Source organism: Culex pipiens, chromosome 2, assembly GCF_016801865.2.
Source record: "Culex pipiens pallens isolate TS chromosome 2, TS_CPP_V2, whole genome shotgun sequence".
NCBI lineage: Eukaryota > Metazoa > Arthropoda > Insecta > Diptera > Culicidae > Culex > Culex pipiens.
In genome coordinates this window covers 80296695-80311383 of record NC_068938.1, presented here as the reverse complement: position 1 = coordinate 80311383, position 14689 = coordinate 80296695, and the positions used below count along the sequence as shown (strand labels likewise).

The window sequence follows — 14689 nt, the reverse complement described above, 5'->3', positions numbered from 1 at the left end:
CCTCAACTCCAATGTAATTTCGTTCCAAATCTTTATGTTGCATTTTTCTGGTTCTGTTTGTTTTTGGATCAACCCAAAACAGACCGCGCGCGGGCACTGATATAAAGTGCCAAATCCTTTGGAAAATCAATTTCCATTTCCCTTCAATCCTTATTTATTTTGCTAACGAAGAAGGATTTGCAGGCTTTTCCCCCTTCTCACTCAGCGATTGACTCGGCCCGTGGTCTTCTGGTAGGAAAAGTGCGTAGCTTTTTATTCGCTTTTTTCGCTGCGTGTCTGCGCCTCATCTGAATTCGGTACTGAAAAGGGGGTTGTTCATGAAGATGCTTGTTTACTGAACAGCTTGCTAAGTTTCGATGTATTTTTTTCATTTGACAACATTTAATTTAAACAAGATTATAAATCGAATTAAAAAAGATCTAAAATACATCATTTATGAACAACCCCTCGATAGACCACCCCCAAATGATCTGTTTTCGGTGCGTTCAAATTTCCTGCCCAGTAAGTGTCATTTTGACCCCCCCTCCCCTTCAATATGGTCGCGTCCTAGAAAAAGGGGTAAACAAGAAGAACAGCCATCAGTCGAAGGCTGGCAGCCCTGATTTTCCCACTCTGGGTGCAAAAAGGAAACACAACTTTGGCCTGGATTCGGTCGATTGGATTCCGGCCACGGGACCATCCATTTTGCTTATTTTTCACTTTCAGGCGGTGGGAGAGGGGAAGATTTTCCACGAAAAAAAAAAAATTCCCAGAAAAACAACCCGGTAAAGCCGGAAAATGCTCCGTTGACATACGCGAGCGTGCCGTTTTTCTCATTTTGGAAAATCCGCGAAGCAAATCCGTCGAATTACGACGACGCGGGGAACAGAAATTGTCTCCCCGAAATAAAGGGGCCACTACTCTCTGTCCTCGCTGTTATTTTGACGGTTATTTATGCCGACGGATGGGTGCGATTGATTGGAGATAAATTTGGAAGCGACCTTTTGCGAAGCCGCCGGTGGCGTTATTACCGGAATGGCCTTGGTGATTTAATTGGCGTTTTGTTCAAAGTTATTTCAAGTAAGGTTACTTTTAATGAACCAAGTACATTGATATTAAAACCAGGGTTGAAAACTGCGACTATTTTCCAAAAAGTTACCAAAAAATGGCTATAACTTGAAAACGGTGAACTTTATCAAAATTTCACTAAAGTACTTTTTGATTGCAAATTTCATTTTACACCGAAAAATGAAGTTGAAAAATTTTTGCGACCAATATTTCGATTCTTTGAAAAAATCAGTATTGATTCAAAAAATTATAACTCGGTCAAAGATTTTTTGCCCACTCTCGAAATTTCTGATAAGTTGGCATTTGATGTCCTCTAAAACATAAAAAAAATAAATAAAAAAGCGTTTTTTTGCAAATCAAGTTTCAGTGACAAAAAGTGAAATTAAAATCACCAAAAAATTCTAACCGCGTATCATTTTTTTTCAGTGTAGTCCATATCCATACCGACAACTTTGTCGAAGACACCAAATCGATCGAAAAATTCCTTCAAAAGATACAGATTTTTGAATAGTCACATATCATTTTTGTATGGACAGCTGCCAAATTTGTATGGAAAATTATATCAACGAACTAATGATGCAAAATGGCTTCTTTGGGCATACCGAATGCACCAAAAAAGTTTCAGCCGGATAAAAAAATTCAAAAATTAAAATTAAAGAAAAAAAACCGATTCCGTAGAGAACTGCTCACATGCAAAAAAAAACAGCATGCTGATTCAGCAGCAAAATTCTTGTTTCCAGTGTGGAATATTCTGTTAAAAACTGGCTGGGAAATATTTTTTAACTATTTTTTAACAATTTTTTTTCGTTGTATCAACCGAAATATTTTTGCATGCAGCAAATTATTAGTGGTTTATAACAAAACATTTCTTAATTAGACATAATTTATGTAAGTGTTGATATATATTTTCTTTAATTATCTAACAATACGGGCTGGGCCGAATTTCTAGCTATATTTTAACTAATGTCTTACTTGAATTCAGAAAAATATTTGTACATGTAGTCAATAATTAGCAGTTGTTAGCAATAATTTTATTGACTTTGCAGTAAATTTTGTAATAATGCCTCACAAATTAATAATGAGTGTTTTTATATTCGCATTTATTCTGCCTAAAAATTTAACGTTTTGTACTATTTTTTTTGCATTAAGTTGTTAAATTACTGTTAAAAAGCATCAAAACAAAACTTTTTTTTAACAGTTGTTATCAAACATGTAAAGTTTGATTAAAGTTTTAAAAAATTACGTTGCATTAAACTTAAAAATATTAAAAAAGCATATTACAAATTTTGTTTAGCATATTTAAAAAAGATGTTTAATTTCTCATGAATTCCTTAAAAATAGAAACCGAGCAAAATTTTTACCAATTTTTAAGCTTTTATTTTTATTATGCTGTATAAAATTAAGTGTTGCATTCACTTACCATCACTGTAAAATCATCCGATAAGTCATCATCATCTACAATGGTCTCAGGTTTAGTTATTTTTCTTGTGGTTGGAAACAGAATTTTCACCAAAGTGAACCTTTTGCTGCAAATAGACATGGGAAATGTATTAGTAATTTAATACAAAATTCTTATTTTCGGCTATAAACTGAAAAAGGAACGTAAATAAATGTAATTATATTGAGAAAAGAAGAAATATCAATAATACTACTTACCAAGCTTGCACTAATTTAACAATTACTTTTGGCAACAAACTTTCATTGCATTTGATTCAATTTATTCAACGTACTCCGATTCCTGAAAAAATATTTAGAGTTTTACTTACCAGTTTATTGAGCAGACGTATTGCAACAAAACTTTCAAGATAATAATTATCTTCTTTTATATATTTTACATATTTTTTTTTCTTTTTTTAATATTTTACTTCATTTCTATTTTTTATGTTGTCATGTGTAAGCATTTCTATGTATTTTAAAATTGATGATTCTGGAAAAAGAATGGCTCGTTAAGATTTTATCCGTCGTAAGCACGAAGCATTTTAATGATTCAGTTTTCTAATAAGAATCACATTAGATAAATTACTGTGCAAAAATAAACCCATACTTACTTGGATTAACCAACATTTTGTTAAATTTGCCCGGGCTGCTCTATCCGTGAAGAGTCGGCCCGCATTTCCCTTCTATTGCCCTCTCTTTCCATCAAACATTCTTATAACGTGTTCAACTCACTCGCATTAGAGGTCCTCATGGCGAAGGTCGTCCTCTTGCTCTTCATAGTTTATCACCTGCAAAGACATCATCAACAAACCTACTCACCAATTCCACCTCCCCAATTGGGTACTAAAGTTCCTTTGTCAATTTTTATGTACAACGGTAAAAAACACGATAAAAAACCATTTCTGATCACTTTTTTTTCATTTTAATGCAAATTTTTTTTTGACAAGACAACATTTTTTCGATGGATTAACTATGGTCCCCTTGGAACGAGCTGTCAAGTAGGAGCTTTTCTGTCAAGAAGGACCGCGAGGTAAATTTTTCAAAATTGATTTAAAAATCCATTTAAAACTCTTTGTGGCCGTACAAAGGGTCATTGCACTAAGAAAAATAAGCTTTATCGCTGTAAACAATAATATCAGCAATCTTAGCTTCATTTTAGGACCCAATTGCAAAACTTTGATTTGCCACTTCAACAGTTAAATAGTGTAATTTCCACCTTTCACATCCTCTCACTTCATAATCAACAACACAAACTCAACAAATCGACCGCTCTCGTTCGAATCCTGACTTCAAATGACAGACGTAAACAAACCCAAGTTTATCTTTTAAATATTCAACCAAATGTAAATTATATTCAACCAACAAAATTTCTGTTTTTCCTAAAACCAAAGCTAACAGTCGAGCACGTTCATTCGAGTTCGGGAAATCTGTTAGCTTTTTGCCTTTAGCATTTTCAACAAACAGGTTATTAAATTAATACTGAATTTTGGTTAATTCAACTGAAAATTGGCAGTGACAAGTACGTTTTTGTTAAAATTTACGAAAGTAAAATCAACAATTTTAATTGTTAAAATTTCTGGGCACGGTCTCTCCGTGAAGGTTTTAATGGAAACATTTAAATTTCTCAAAAATTTGAGGTTTTGCAGATGCCTCATTTGGACAAAAACAATATTTCATCCAAATAAATACAAAATTCGATGAAATTTGCAAAAAAGCATGAAAAATTTGAAGTTAAGTTTTCATCAATTATATTTGAAATCAGATAAAAACTATTGCATCATAACCCAACTAAAAAGCATTCATTCTACACAACACACAGAATTACCCGTCGCACTAAAGAGCTCATTATGTAGCCGGTAGCACCGCGCGAGACGACCCAGCAAACTTGAACTTTACATCAGGTTCCAATGACCGATCATCGCGCGCTCGATCATTTCCCCCTTTTGCTCCACGCTCAACCATTCATGACAACAAAACGGCGCGCGTTGTGATCACGAGTGTGTGTGTGTGTTCCGATCCACCGGACCCTGAATGCAACTCCATAAACGATCGTCGCGCGCTTGTCAAAACAAGAAACAACAAGCTTCACTCAACACTCTCTCTCGCTGGTTCGCGACCGCGTGGTTTGGGATTTTTGCGCGAGAGAGGGAGAGAGGATCGCGAGCGCGATCATCAACCGCGATCATGAGTGAACCAGTGCGTGAGAGTGAGCAACTTCGTCATCGTCATCATCACAGTGACACCCTGATGGTTTGACAGCAATGACTTCCACTTGTAAGTTTGACAGACTTGAACAATCAAATTTGAAATTTAATTTATTTCTGTCAAACTATCGACACTTCACTGTTCTAACCCCCGGAGGAAGTTGAGGCCATTGGTATTCAGAACCCGTGGAACCGGCCCCGGCATCGAACTACGGATGTTCGCTTATCGTCGCAGCTCGGAAGCCAACTTGGATGAATACGAAATAGTGCGAGATCGCGAAAAGCCTACTTCGATTGGGCCGAGAAAGGAGAATCCCAACAGGATAAGAGTAAAGGGAAAGGGAAAGAAGCGAGGAGACAAAAGAAAAAACCTTGAACTGACAGTGACCTCTAATGACTTCCTTTCGGAGAGGAGTTTGAATTGTTTTTTTTTGTTTTATTATTTAATTTTATTTCGCTTTTCCTCCCTTTTACGAGTCGCGTGTGAGTGCGTACGTGTTTCCTCTCTCGCTCTTTTCGTCTATTTCCCCTCTCTTTCGTTATCATTGTTTGTATCGCACTAACGTTTGTTACGTTTTTTTTCGCTTTGTTTTTAGTTATTTTATAGTTTTATGCTTCTGCTGTTGTTGTTTTTTCCAGCTTTTGATGATGTCGTGCTGACGTTTGTTCGACATAATTAATCGGAGCATATTTCTGCCGAGCGGCGTTCTTTTTTTTATTGCACCGTTTTGCTGAACAACGTTGTTAAACACGCAGTGTTAGGAGCAAGTTTCGTTCTCTCACCGTGTCAGTGGCCTGTTGATTGGACACAGTTGGATGGTGTTAGGGCTGGAAATTAATGCAAAATGAACGAATTTGAATTTTGAGTTCATTAAGACCCCTCAATTTCATTATAAGTTTTTTATCACTTTCTATATTTTCAAAAAAAATTTGGGCAAAACAATTTTTACTAATCGATTGTTTTTAGGTCTTTCTAGTTAAATTTCTTGAGAATTTCCTCATTTTTCTCACCTATGCTTAAAACTTTTAACAAGCAACGAATTGCATTAAACCTTAATAGTAAAGCATACACATTTATACTTCTCTGGAGAGTTTTCAAAAAGCCATAAGAGCCATTGGTAAACAAAGCCCTTTTTGCATCGGTATTCGACCTACTTACGATAAACCAATTTCAAAAATGCTTGAGATTGTTCATTTACACGTCCTTCAAGTGCCCTAAACTAAAAACTAATGAAATATTGTTTCAATTTGAAAAAAACGAAAATTAGTGTCGGAGGTCACGGTGGCTCTTACGGCTTTTTGAAAACTCACCCGAGACTTTGCCTTCAAAACAAGGAGATTTTGATCACAAATTAGGCTGGTACAAATATTTTTAAAAGTTTTTGTCACCCCCCCCCCCCCCCTTCAAAATTGGCCCGAAAAATCAGGGGGCAAAAAAAATATTTTTACAATAAACTTCAAAATTTCAATGAAAATTCAAGTGCAACCAACTGAAATCAAATTAAAATACATTCTCCTGCGTTTAAAATCATTTTTAGCATGTTTGGGTTTATTAAAAAATCTTAAGATTTTTTGAAAATTTTCGATGCAAAATCTTTTTTTTCGATACAATTTTTGTTTTTGTCAGATCGTAGATTTTTTTGAAAACTAATGATTGCAAAACAACTGAACTAGTGTAAAATGCATTTTAAAACACTTTTTTTCATTTAAATGTGAAGACTATGGCTTGTTATTAAAAATTTTATATTTTTTTATTTTTTTGCCCTCCCCTTGACCTCGGCCAGGGCCGAGGGACAAAAACTTTTTTAAATATTTGCATCGGCCTTAAAAAAAAAATAAAAGCATCTTTTCCTGAATAATTCCAATATTCATTAATGATAATATCGTTGATATATTAATTTTAAGATAAAAATCAATCTTAAAGTATATATTTTAGTAAATTCAATTTGATAAATGATTCATTTTTCAATAATTACATAGAAAGGTTTTCTCTTTGAAAACGATTCTCTTAAATTTAAGCAGCAATAACTCGCATTAAAATTGCCGAAAATTAGTTAGAAGGTTCTTTGTATTTGCCTGAAATGTTTTGTTTTGCTTTTTTTTACTAGTTTCAAAAAAGGATCTGAATGTTTATTTTAGTGCCTTCCCAAATCCCCAAAGAAGCCATTATTTATTATTAGTTTTTGCATATCATCATATCAGCTGTCCATACTAAAATGGCTTGTGAAAAATTCAAAAATCTTTATCTTTTGAAGGAATTTTATGATCGGTTTGGTATTTTCGGCAAAGTTTTAAGTATGGACGAGGACTACACTGGAAAAAAAAATGATTAACGGATTTTTTTTGACTGATTTTTTTTGTTACTTAAAAATTGATTTCTAAAAATAAACAATTTTATTTTTTAAAATAATGTCCTAGAATTCAGGGGTCTTCAAATACCAACTTTTCATGAAATTCCAGAAAGGGTAAAAAAAAAATCTTTGAATATGTCAAAATTAGGTTCATTTATAGCATTAAAATTCTAAATATTTTTTTATTGCAAAGAGTAGAAGATCACACCCAATTTGAATTCCATTATCATTATTTCATTTTTCATTTCTGATAAAAAAAGTTAGTTGGACAAGACTAAAAAAATGCATTATTCCAATGTTTGTAAAGCCTAATGTAGGGATAACATTTTCAGCATTTCTAAATTATTTTTTTAGCTTGGCAAACATGAGCACTATACCCAAAATTAAGAAAAAAAAGTTACTTTACATTGGCTATAACTTGAAAACGGGGCACTTTATCAAAATTTCACTAAAGTATGCTTCGTTTCAAATTTGATTTTACATTTAAATATGAATTACACAAATTGTTTGATCTATTTCTAAATTTTTTTCCGAATCAATTATTTTATAAATTGTAAATTGATTTTATTTTTGAATTTTGTTAATTTTGGATTTTTTTTAAGATTGCATTTTATGTCCTTAGGCTGGTACAATTTTTTTGTACAATTTTTTTGTCGGCTCAAAAAAATCAATATTTCAATGGAAATTCAAGTGCAATCAGGTGAAATCAATTCAAAATGCCCTGCGTTAAGAATAATTTTTAGCATGTTTGGTTTAATTCTTTTTTTTTGTTTTTTTTTAATCAGGTTTTTTTTTCGCTACGATTTTTGTTTTCGTCAAATCTAATCTTATTTTTGGAAAACTATAATGAACTGAACTTGCGTAAAATGCATTTAAAATCCTTTTTTATTCAAATGTTGAGACATTGGCTTGTTATCTACGCTTTTCTTTTTTTCGTGGTTTTTGATCTGTTTAAAATAATAAAACTACACCCAAAGTTAAAGATCGAGGGGATAATTCTCCCGAAAAGAAACGTGAGGAAAGTACTCTCGCGTGTTCATTCGTTCATTGAAACAGGTCATCCTACACAGCAAAAAAAAAGTGTAAATTTGGAAGGTTTAATTTTAGAAGGTTGAATATTATCTCTTTTATGATGTAATTTTACCTCAATTTAGACTGAAAAAGCGACATTACACCAAAATAGTGGTAAAATTACCCATTTTCAGAGATAAAATACACATTTTTTCTGACATAAAAGATGTACCCCTTTCCAGATGTAATATTACCATGAATTTTTTTCTGTGCATTGAGTGGCTTATATGCCCAAATGACCGCCACTGAGTCACCGAACCATGGTGGCCCATACGGCAAAGGCACGGTTCAATAAGCCGAAGGTCTTTGGTTCAAGTCTCGGTACCAGTACTTTTTTTTTTTTTTGATGGATGATTTGGAAAATGAACCCATGAGTAAAGTACTCTCGTTAATTTCGGGATTTATCCTCTCCGTCCGCACACAGTACCATTTTACTACCAAACCGTGCTCTTTATCCTCTCGTATGCCGATGCCCAGTTCTAGGTGTAGATTCAATATTACTCCTCGGAATGTGTACAACTTTTATGTCAAAAATAATGAGGAGTTTGACTTTAAAGAATATTTCAAGCTTAATTGAGATTATATTACCTGTGTAATTGTCACATTTAATTGATTTTAAATAGAAATTTAAAAAAAATACGATTTCACGTTCTCGACAAGTTACTTAAAGAAGGTCGGTCAACGACCTTTCAGCATTGAAATTCGTTTTGCCAACTTGCTAACAGCTTAATTGAGTCAAACTGCGGTATCGTGACAAACGGCGGGAGACCACCAATTTTCGACAAGCAGTTGTCCTCCGATGTCTTCATAATGGGGAACTAGCAATTTTGGACGCGTGCTAGTCAGCAGAAAAAAAAACCAAACTCTTCAAATCTCAACTATTGCCCAAAAAAAGAAGAATCGCAATCCACTGTCGACTGAATTGTGCGGAAGCAAAAACCGATCTCCACTCTGACTTGCGTGTATTGTAGTCAAACAATTTTCGCACATTTGATCCGCTGGGACGACCTTTAAAGTTGCACCATTGAGAAATAAACTGCTCAATCATGTATGGTGGTGTGTCCCCACTTCAAATGCAAACATTCAGAGGGGATTGCGGGGTGAAGCAGTTATTTCAAGATGATTCTATTTTTTTTTTGTTGAAAAACGCAAAAAAATACGTTTTCAAAATCAGTTAAAAAATTAAAGTTTAAAAAATGCGATCAGTATGAAGTCAACCCTACTCAAAGTACTCGAAGTGTCACTGACTTAACCGCCTAACATTTGTCTTATTGGCCAACTGCCGCGCCGCTGCGATCCGATGGCCATGGCCCAGGTCAGCTGTTTGCCAGTCACGGTCAAGCACGCAAAAATCGTACGCAGATCCTGGAGGTCTGCTAGAGTGGTTGGAGGATGATGGTAGTTGGTATTGGTGGACATTAGGGTGATCTTCTAATAAATAGCAAATATTTTTCAAATAGATTAAAGTCGAAATAGACCAATACCCATTTGACTTTAAACCCTTTATATGGCCACCCTAACGTGATCATGAGTTGGCTCTTATTTGGGACAACAACCCGTGTGCGGGTTGGTTGACGGCCTCGTACAAATCGGACATCATCCGTCTTGTTTTGGCACATATTTGTTCATGGAGTATTCATCTTTTTTTCCTTCTTACTCTGTTTTGCAAATCGGTAGTAATGTGTGTACTTTTCTTCCTCTTTTTTCCATCTTCTTTCATGTGGCGATCATAACAAATCTACGAAATCTAACGTGTGCAGGACCAGGATCGGGACAAGACAACGAAGCAGAAGACCGCCTGTACGATCGAGGAGTTTGCCGTCCAGTTTTTGGCACTAATCAGATCGCAAACCGAGGAGTGAGTATCGCAGCGATATTTTTTTTCGATTACTAGAATTAGCGCGTTCAACTGAAGGAAGGGAGGAAGCCTTGGTTAATGGGTTTTCAATAGCCCGGCGGTGTGTGCTGCAAAGTGTGGGTAATTTGATAGTTTTCGGAGTTCTCGAAAAGGTTGGACGATGTTGCCGGGCGGAATTGGCTGACTGGACGGTCGGATTGAATTTGTACTAACGTGTGATCTTGACCTTGGTTGTTCTCGTACAATGTGGGATTTTTGTAGCTGGGTGGTGTCCTTTGTTGGGTTGGAACACTTCCGGATTGGTTTTATTTTGAAATTGATACTTTATGTGAGAACTGCTTCCGTCTGGATAAGAGAATACATTTAAAATCCTAATCATACCATGGAACGTAAAGAAATGTGAATTGATGACAAAAACAAATAGTTTGAGGCTTTTGAATATTTAAAAAAAATATCTGATGAGCAAATCCAGACATTCAAAATAATATGTCTTTAAATTCCTTCGGCTGATGTGTTGAATTTCAACACAACTAAGCATTACTGCTTGGTATCATAGAATTAGTTGGTTATTATTAACTGAGGATAATTTAGACCACAATTTCAACAAGGAGGTTTTAGATAGCATACAGCATCAGAAATTGAATGTTTTTGTGTTCTTTGCTGTTTTTTGGAATTTAAATCAACCAAAAAAAATTTATCCGATGTGATCCAGATTAAATATGTTTCTTATAGATAGATCGTTTTTTTTTTTTAAATTTTACTTATGTTTACAATTAAGTGTTTTGTGTTTAAATTGTTCCAGTGATCTTAAAACCAAAATTTTCCTTAAGAGCGAGTTTTTCGCCAATGTGTAACAGGTCGTATCGAGGTGCTCCAATTTAGATGAAACTTTCAGCGTTTGTTTGTCTATACATGAGATGAACTCATGCCAACTATGAGCCCTCTACGATTAAGGGAAGTGGGGTAAAACGGGCATTGAAGTTTGAGATCCAAAAAACATAAAAAGTCTTAAAATTGCTTGCATTTCAGTAAAACTTCATCAATTTCAACTCTCTTAGATACATTCGAAAGGTCTTTTGAAGCCCTTCAAAATGAGCCATAGACTTCCAGGATTGGTTTGATTTTTTCTCATAGCTTTTGCGAATTACTGTTAAAAATGGATTTTTTTAAAACCATAATATCCATAATTGAGACCAAAAAGTGCCGCTATGGAAACCTACAGGGCAAAAACTAACGTTGTTAAATGTTTGTTCTAGAAAAATCGAAAAATTATGAGAAAAACTGCGATTGGCCAAAAAGTTATTACCGTAGGCTTATAGTCCATGAAATTCCCTAACTTTTGACCTGTAAGAGTATGGGTGTTATAGACTGGTGCGAAAAGATATTAAGGTTTTAAAAAATCCGTTTTTACAGCAATTCCCCACGAAAACAGCATGATTCGAAAAAAAAGTTCTCCGATCGGGCTCAAAATTTTTCTGGGGGATCCTTGGCCGAAATAATTAGACCCGTATTTTTTTGTTTGGCCATTAGGGTGACCTACGCCGTGTTAGGGTGGTCCGAAAAATGGCAATTTTCGTCGATTTTCTCAAAAACCACTTTTTTCAAAAAATCATATCTCCGCGCCATTTCATCCGATTTTAGCTGTCCTAGACGCAAAAGAAAGGTGATTAGTTTGGCTATTTGGGAAAAATAGTAAGAAGTTTCGAAAATCTAGCTTAACATTTGAAAAGGTCATATGAAAACTTAAAATGCTGTTTTGAAGGTCTCGGGACCAAAGAGCCTATGTCTGAAAATATTTTTATCGGATTCCTCGGAAAATTTCACATAACATATCAAAAAATGGCGAAGTTATGTTTTCGATACTCTGAGATACGATTTTTTGAAAATAAAAACTGGGTTTTTCGACGCGCCACGCTCAAAAATTGGAAAATGACGAAAATGGGAAAAAATCGACATTTTTCACTAAAACTGCGATAACTTTAAAATTTCAGCGATGACCTATACATGTTAGGATACTAAAATTTTCGTAATTAAAAGACGCAACTTTTGGTACCATAACATCTATAGGTCATCGCTGAAATTTTAAAGTTATTGCAATTTTAGTGAAAAAAGTCGATTTTTTCCCGTTTTCGTCGTTTTCTGATTTTTGCGCGTGGCGCGTCGAAAAACTCAGTTTTTATTTTCAAAAAATCGTATCTCAGAGTATCGAAAACATAACTTCACCATTTTTTGATATTTAATGTGAAATTTTCCGAGGAATCCGATAAAAATATTTTCAGACATAGGCTCTTTGGTCCCGAGACCTTCAAAACAGCATTTTAAGTTTTCATATGACCTTTTCAAATGTTAAGCTAGATTTTCGAAACTTCTTACTATTTTTCCCAAATAGCCAAACTAATCACCTTTCTTTTGCGTCTAAGACAGCTAAAATCGGATGAAATGGCGCGGAGATATGATTTTTTGAAAAAAGTGGTTTTTGCGAAAATCGACGAAAATTGCCATTTTTCGGACCACCCTAACACGGCGTAGGTCACCCTAATGGCCAAACAAAAAAATACGGGTCTAATTATTTCGGCCAAGGATCCCCCAGAAAAATTTTGAGCCCGATCGGAGAACTTTTTTTTCGAATCATGCTGTTTTCGTGGGGAATTGCTGTTTAACAGTAATTTGCAAAAGCTATGAGAAAAAGTTAAACAAATCCTGGATGTCTATGGCACATTTTGAAGTGTTTCAAAAGACCTTTCGAATGCATCTAAGAGAGTTGGAATTGATGAAGTTTTACGGAAATGCGAGCAATTTTAAGATTTTTCATGTTTTTTGGACCTCAAACTTCAAAGCCCGTTTTACCCCACTTCCCTTTATCGTAGAGGGCTCATATTTGGCATGAGTTCATCTCATGTATAGACAAACAAACGCTGAAAGTTTAATCCAAATTGGAGCACCTCGATACGACCTCTAGAACAAACCGAGCAATATTTACAAAAACTGCCTCTTAATACGACAAAAACTGATATATGTCCGATAAAAATGTAGATGCTTCAACATTCCAATCAATTACTAAGTATTTAACTGTTCCACCAATTTCACAACCAAATCTGAATTTCCCAGCCAATCAGTTTATTATTATTTTTCAATTTCGGGAAAACCAGGACGAAATATAAAAATTTCCGGGATTCTGAAAATTGAGCTTTTAGGAAATTCCCGGGAATTCTGTCCCTTGAAATTTCGGGAAGAACCCACTACTCCTGACAAAAGGTCGAAAGAACAAAAGGTCAAATCAAGGAAAAATATTTTCAAAAATATTTCTTAACAATATTTTAAAATTGACTTTTTTCAAAAAAACTATTCGAAAACTGCTCATTTTTGAAAGATTTCAACAAAACACAACTGTCTTACTGAAACAAGAATGAATACTTGTAAATAAACGGAAAAAATATTACGGAACAAATTATAAATTGTTTGTAAAACATTTAAAATTCTTAAAGATAAGTTCAAATCAATACATGCTGACATAAAACTTTTAAAAGAACTGCTCATGTTTTAAAATTATTTTGATAAATATTAAAAAAATAGGTTTAGTTCAAACAATAATAAATTGTATTGTAAGAATTTAAATACCATGAAATGAGTTCGAATCATTTGACATATATTTTTTTTTTGAAGAACTGTTCATATTTGAAAGAATCGAAAAATCATAAAAAATATGATTGAAACACGATTTTTTCAAAACAATGGATAAAATACTAAAATTTTACATGAACTTTATTTGTTCCAAAGATTATTTAAAAAATGCTTAAAACTTCTTTTCAGAAAACGTTTCATGTTTGATAGAATGAAAAGAACTATCAAAAAAAAAAACCACTTAAACAAATATTAATTAAAATCAAAGCATGGATCATTTAAGAAACCAATTGAAATAATTTTGAAAGAGTATCAAATACCTACTTTGAAATAAGTTTTAGTTCACACTTTTTCTCGTATTTTTTAACGGATTAGCTCATGTTTAAAAGAATGGAAAAACTTACAGAAGTATAACAGAAAGAAGATTAAATTATATTAAAGAATATGAATACCTCGAAATAAGTTTCTCAAAAAGCCATCTTTGAATTTGAATTAAAAAAAAATATGTTGCTTAAAAGTCTTAATAAGGGGCCATCCACAAACCACGTGGACACCGTTTTAGAAATTTAACTAAACATGTTTACCTTGAGGGCAATTGTTCATCAAGCTATTGTGTTTCATATGTTTATAGAACAGGGTGGCCACCAGATTTTGATTTTCAATTTCCCGGTTTTCTCCCGAGCCCAGAAGGAATTTTCCGAATTTTTTTTAAACCAAATTACAAAGTTTTTTTCAGGCTAAAGTTAGTCAACATACTTTTTGAACGCATACATTTGGTTCAAAGTTTAAATTCCTCAAGAAAGCTTTCAAATCTTGAGTAAAAAGTAAGTAAGTTGTAAACGAAGCCGTTTTTATCTGTTTCCAATCCAAACATCTAATTTCCATAATGATTGGGATTTTTCATCATCATGTAGATTTTATAACCTCAAAATAAAAAAATCGTTTTATATTTTAGAATGAGACTAATTATTACTACAATTTATTAATTTTGTAAAAAAGAAAAGCAAAAATAAATTGTTAACAACATTTATGTAAATGCTCGTTAATTCGTTAGTTGCCCCGAAAAATCAGGGGGCAAAAAAATATTTTTCAAAAAAACA

At 33.8% G+C, this 14689-nt stretch overlaps 1 protein-coding gene across 2 annotated transcripts in view; it reads left to right on the top strand.

Moving 5' to 3' along the window:
- The window catches only part of LOC120418313 (protein disks lost), a 430904-nt gene that overhangs the window by 263621 nt on the left and 152594 nt on the right, over nucleotides 1–14689 (top strand). For both annotated transcript variants that reach the window (XM_039580641.2, XM_039580642.2), the window contains exon 2: nucleotides 9871–9968. In XM_039580641.2, the coding sequence (XP_039436575.1) occupies nucleotides 9871–9968 (98 nt within the window). The remainder of the gene's footprint in view (nucleotides 1–9870; nucleotides 9969–14689) is intronic.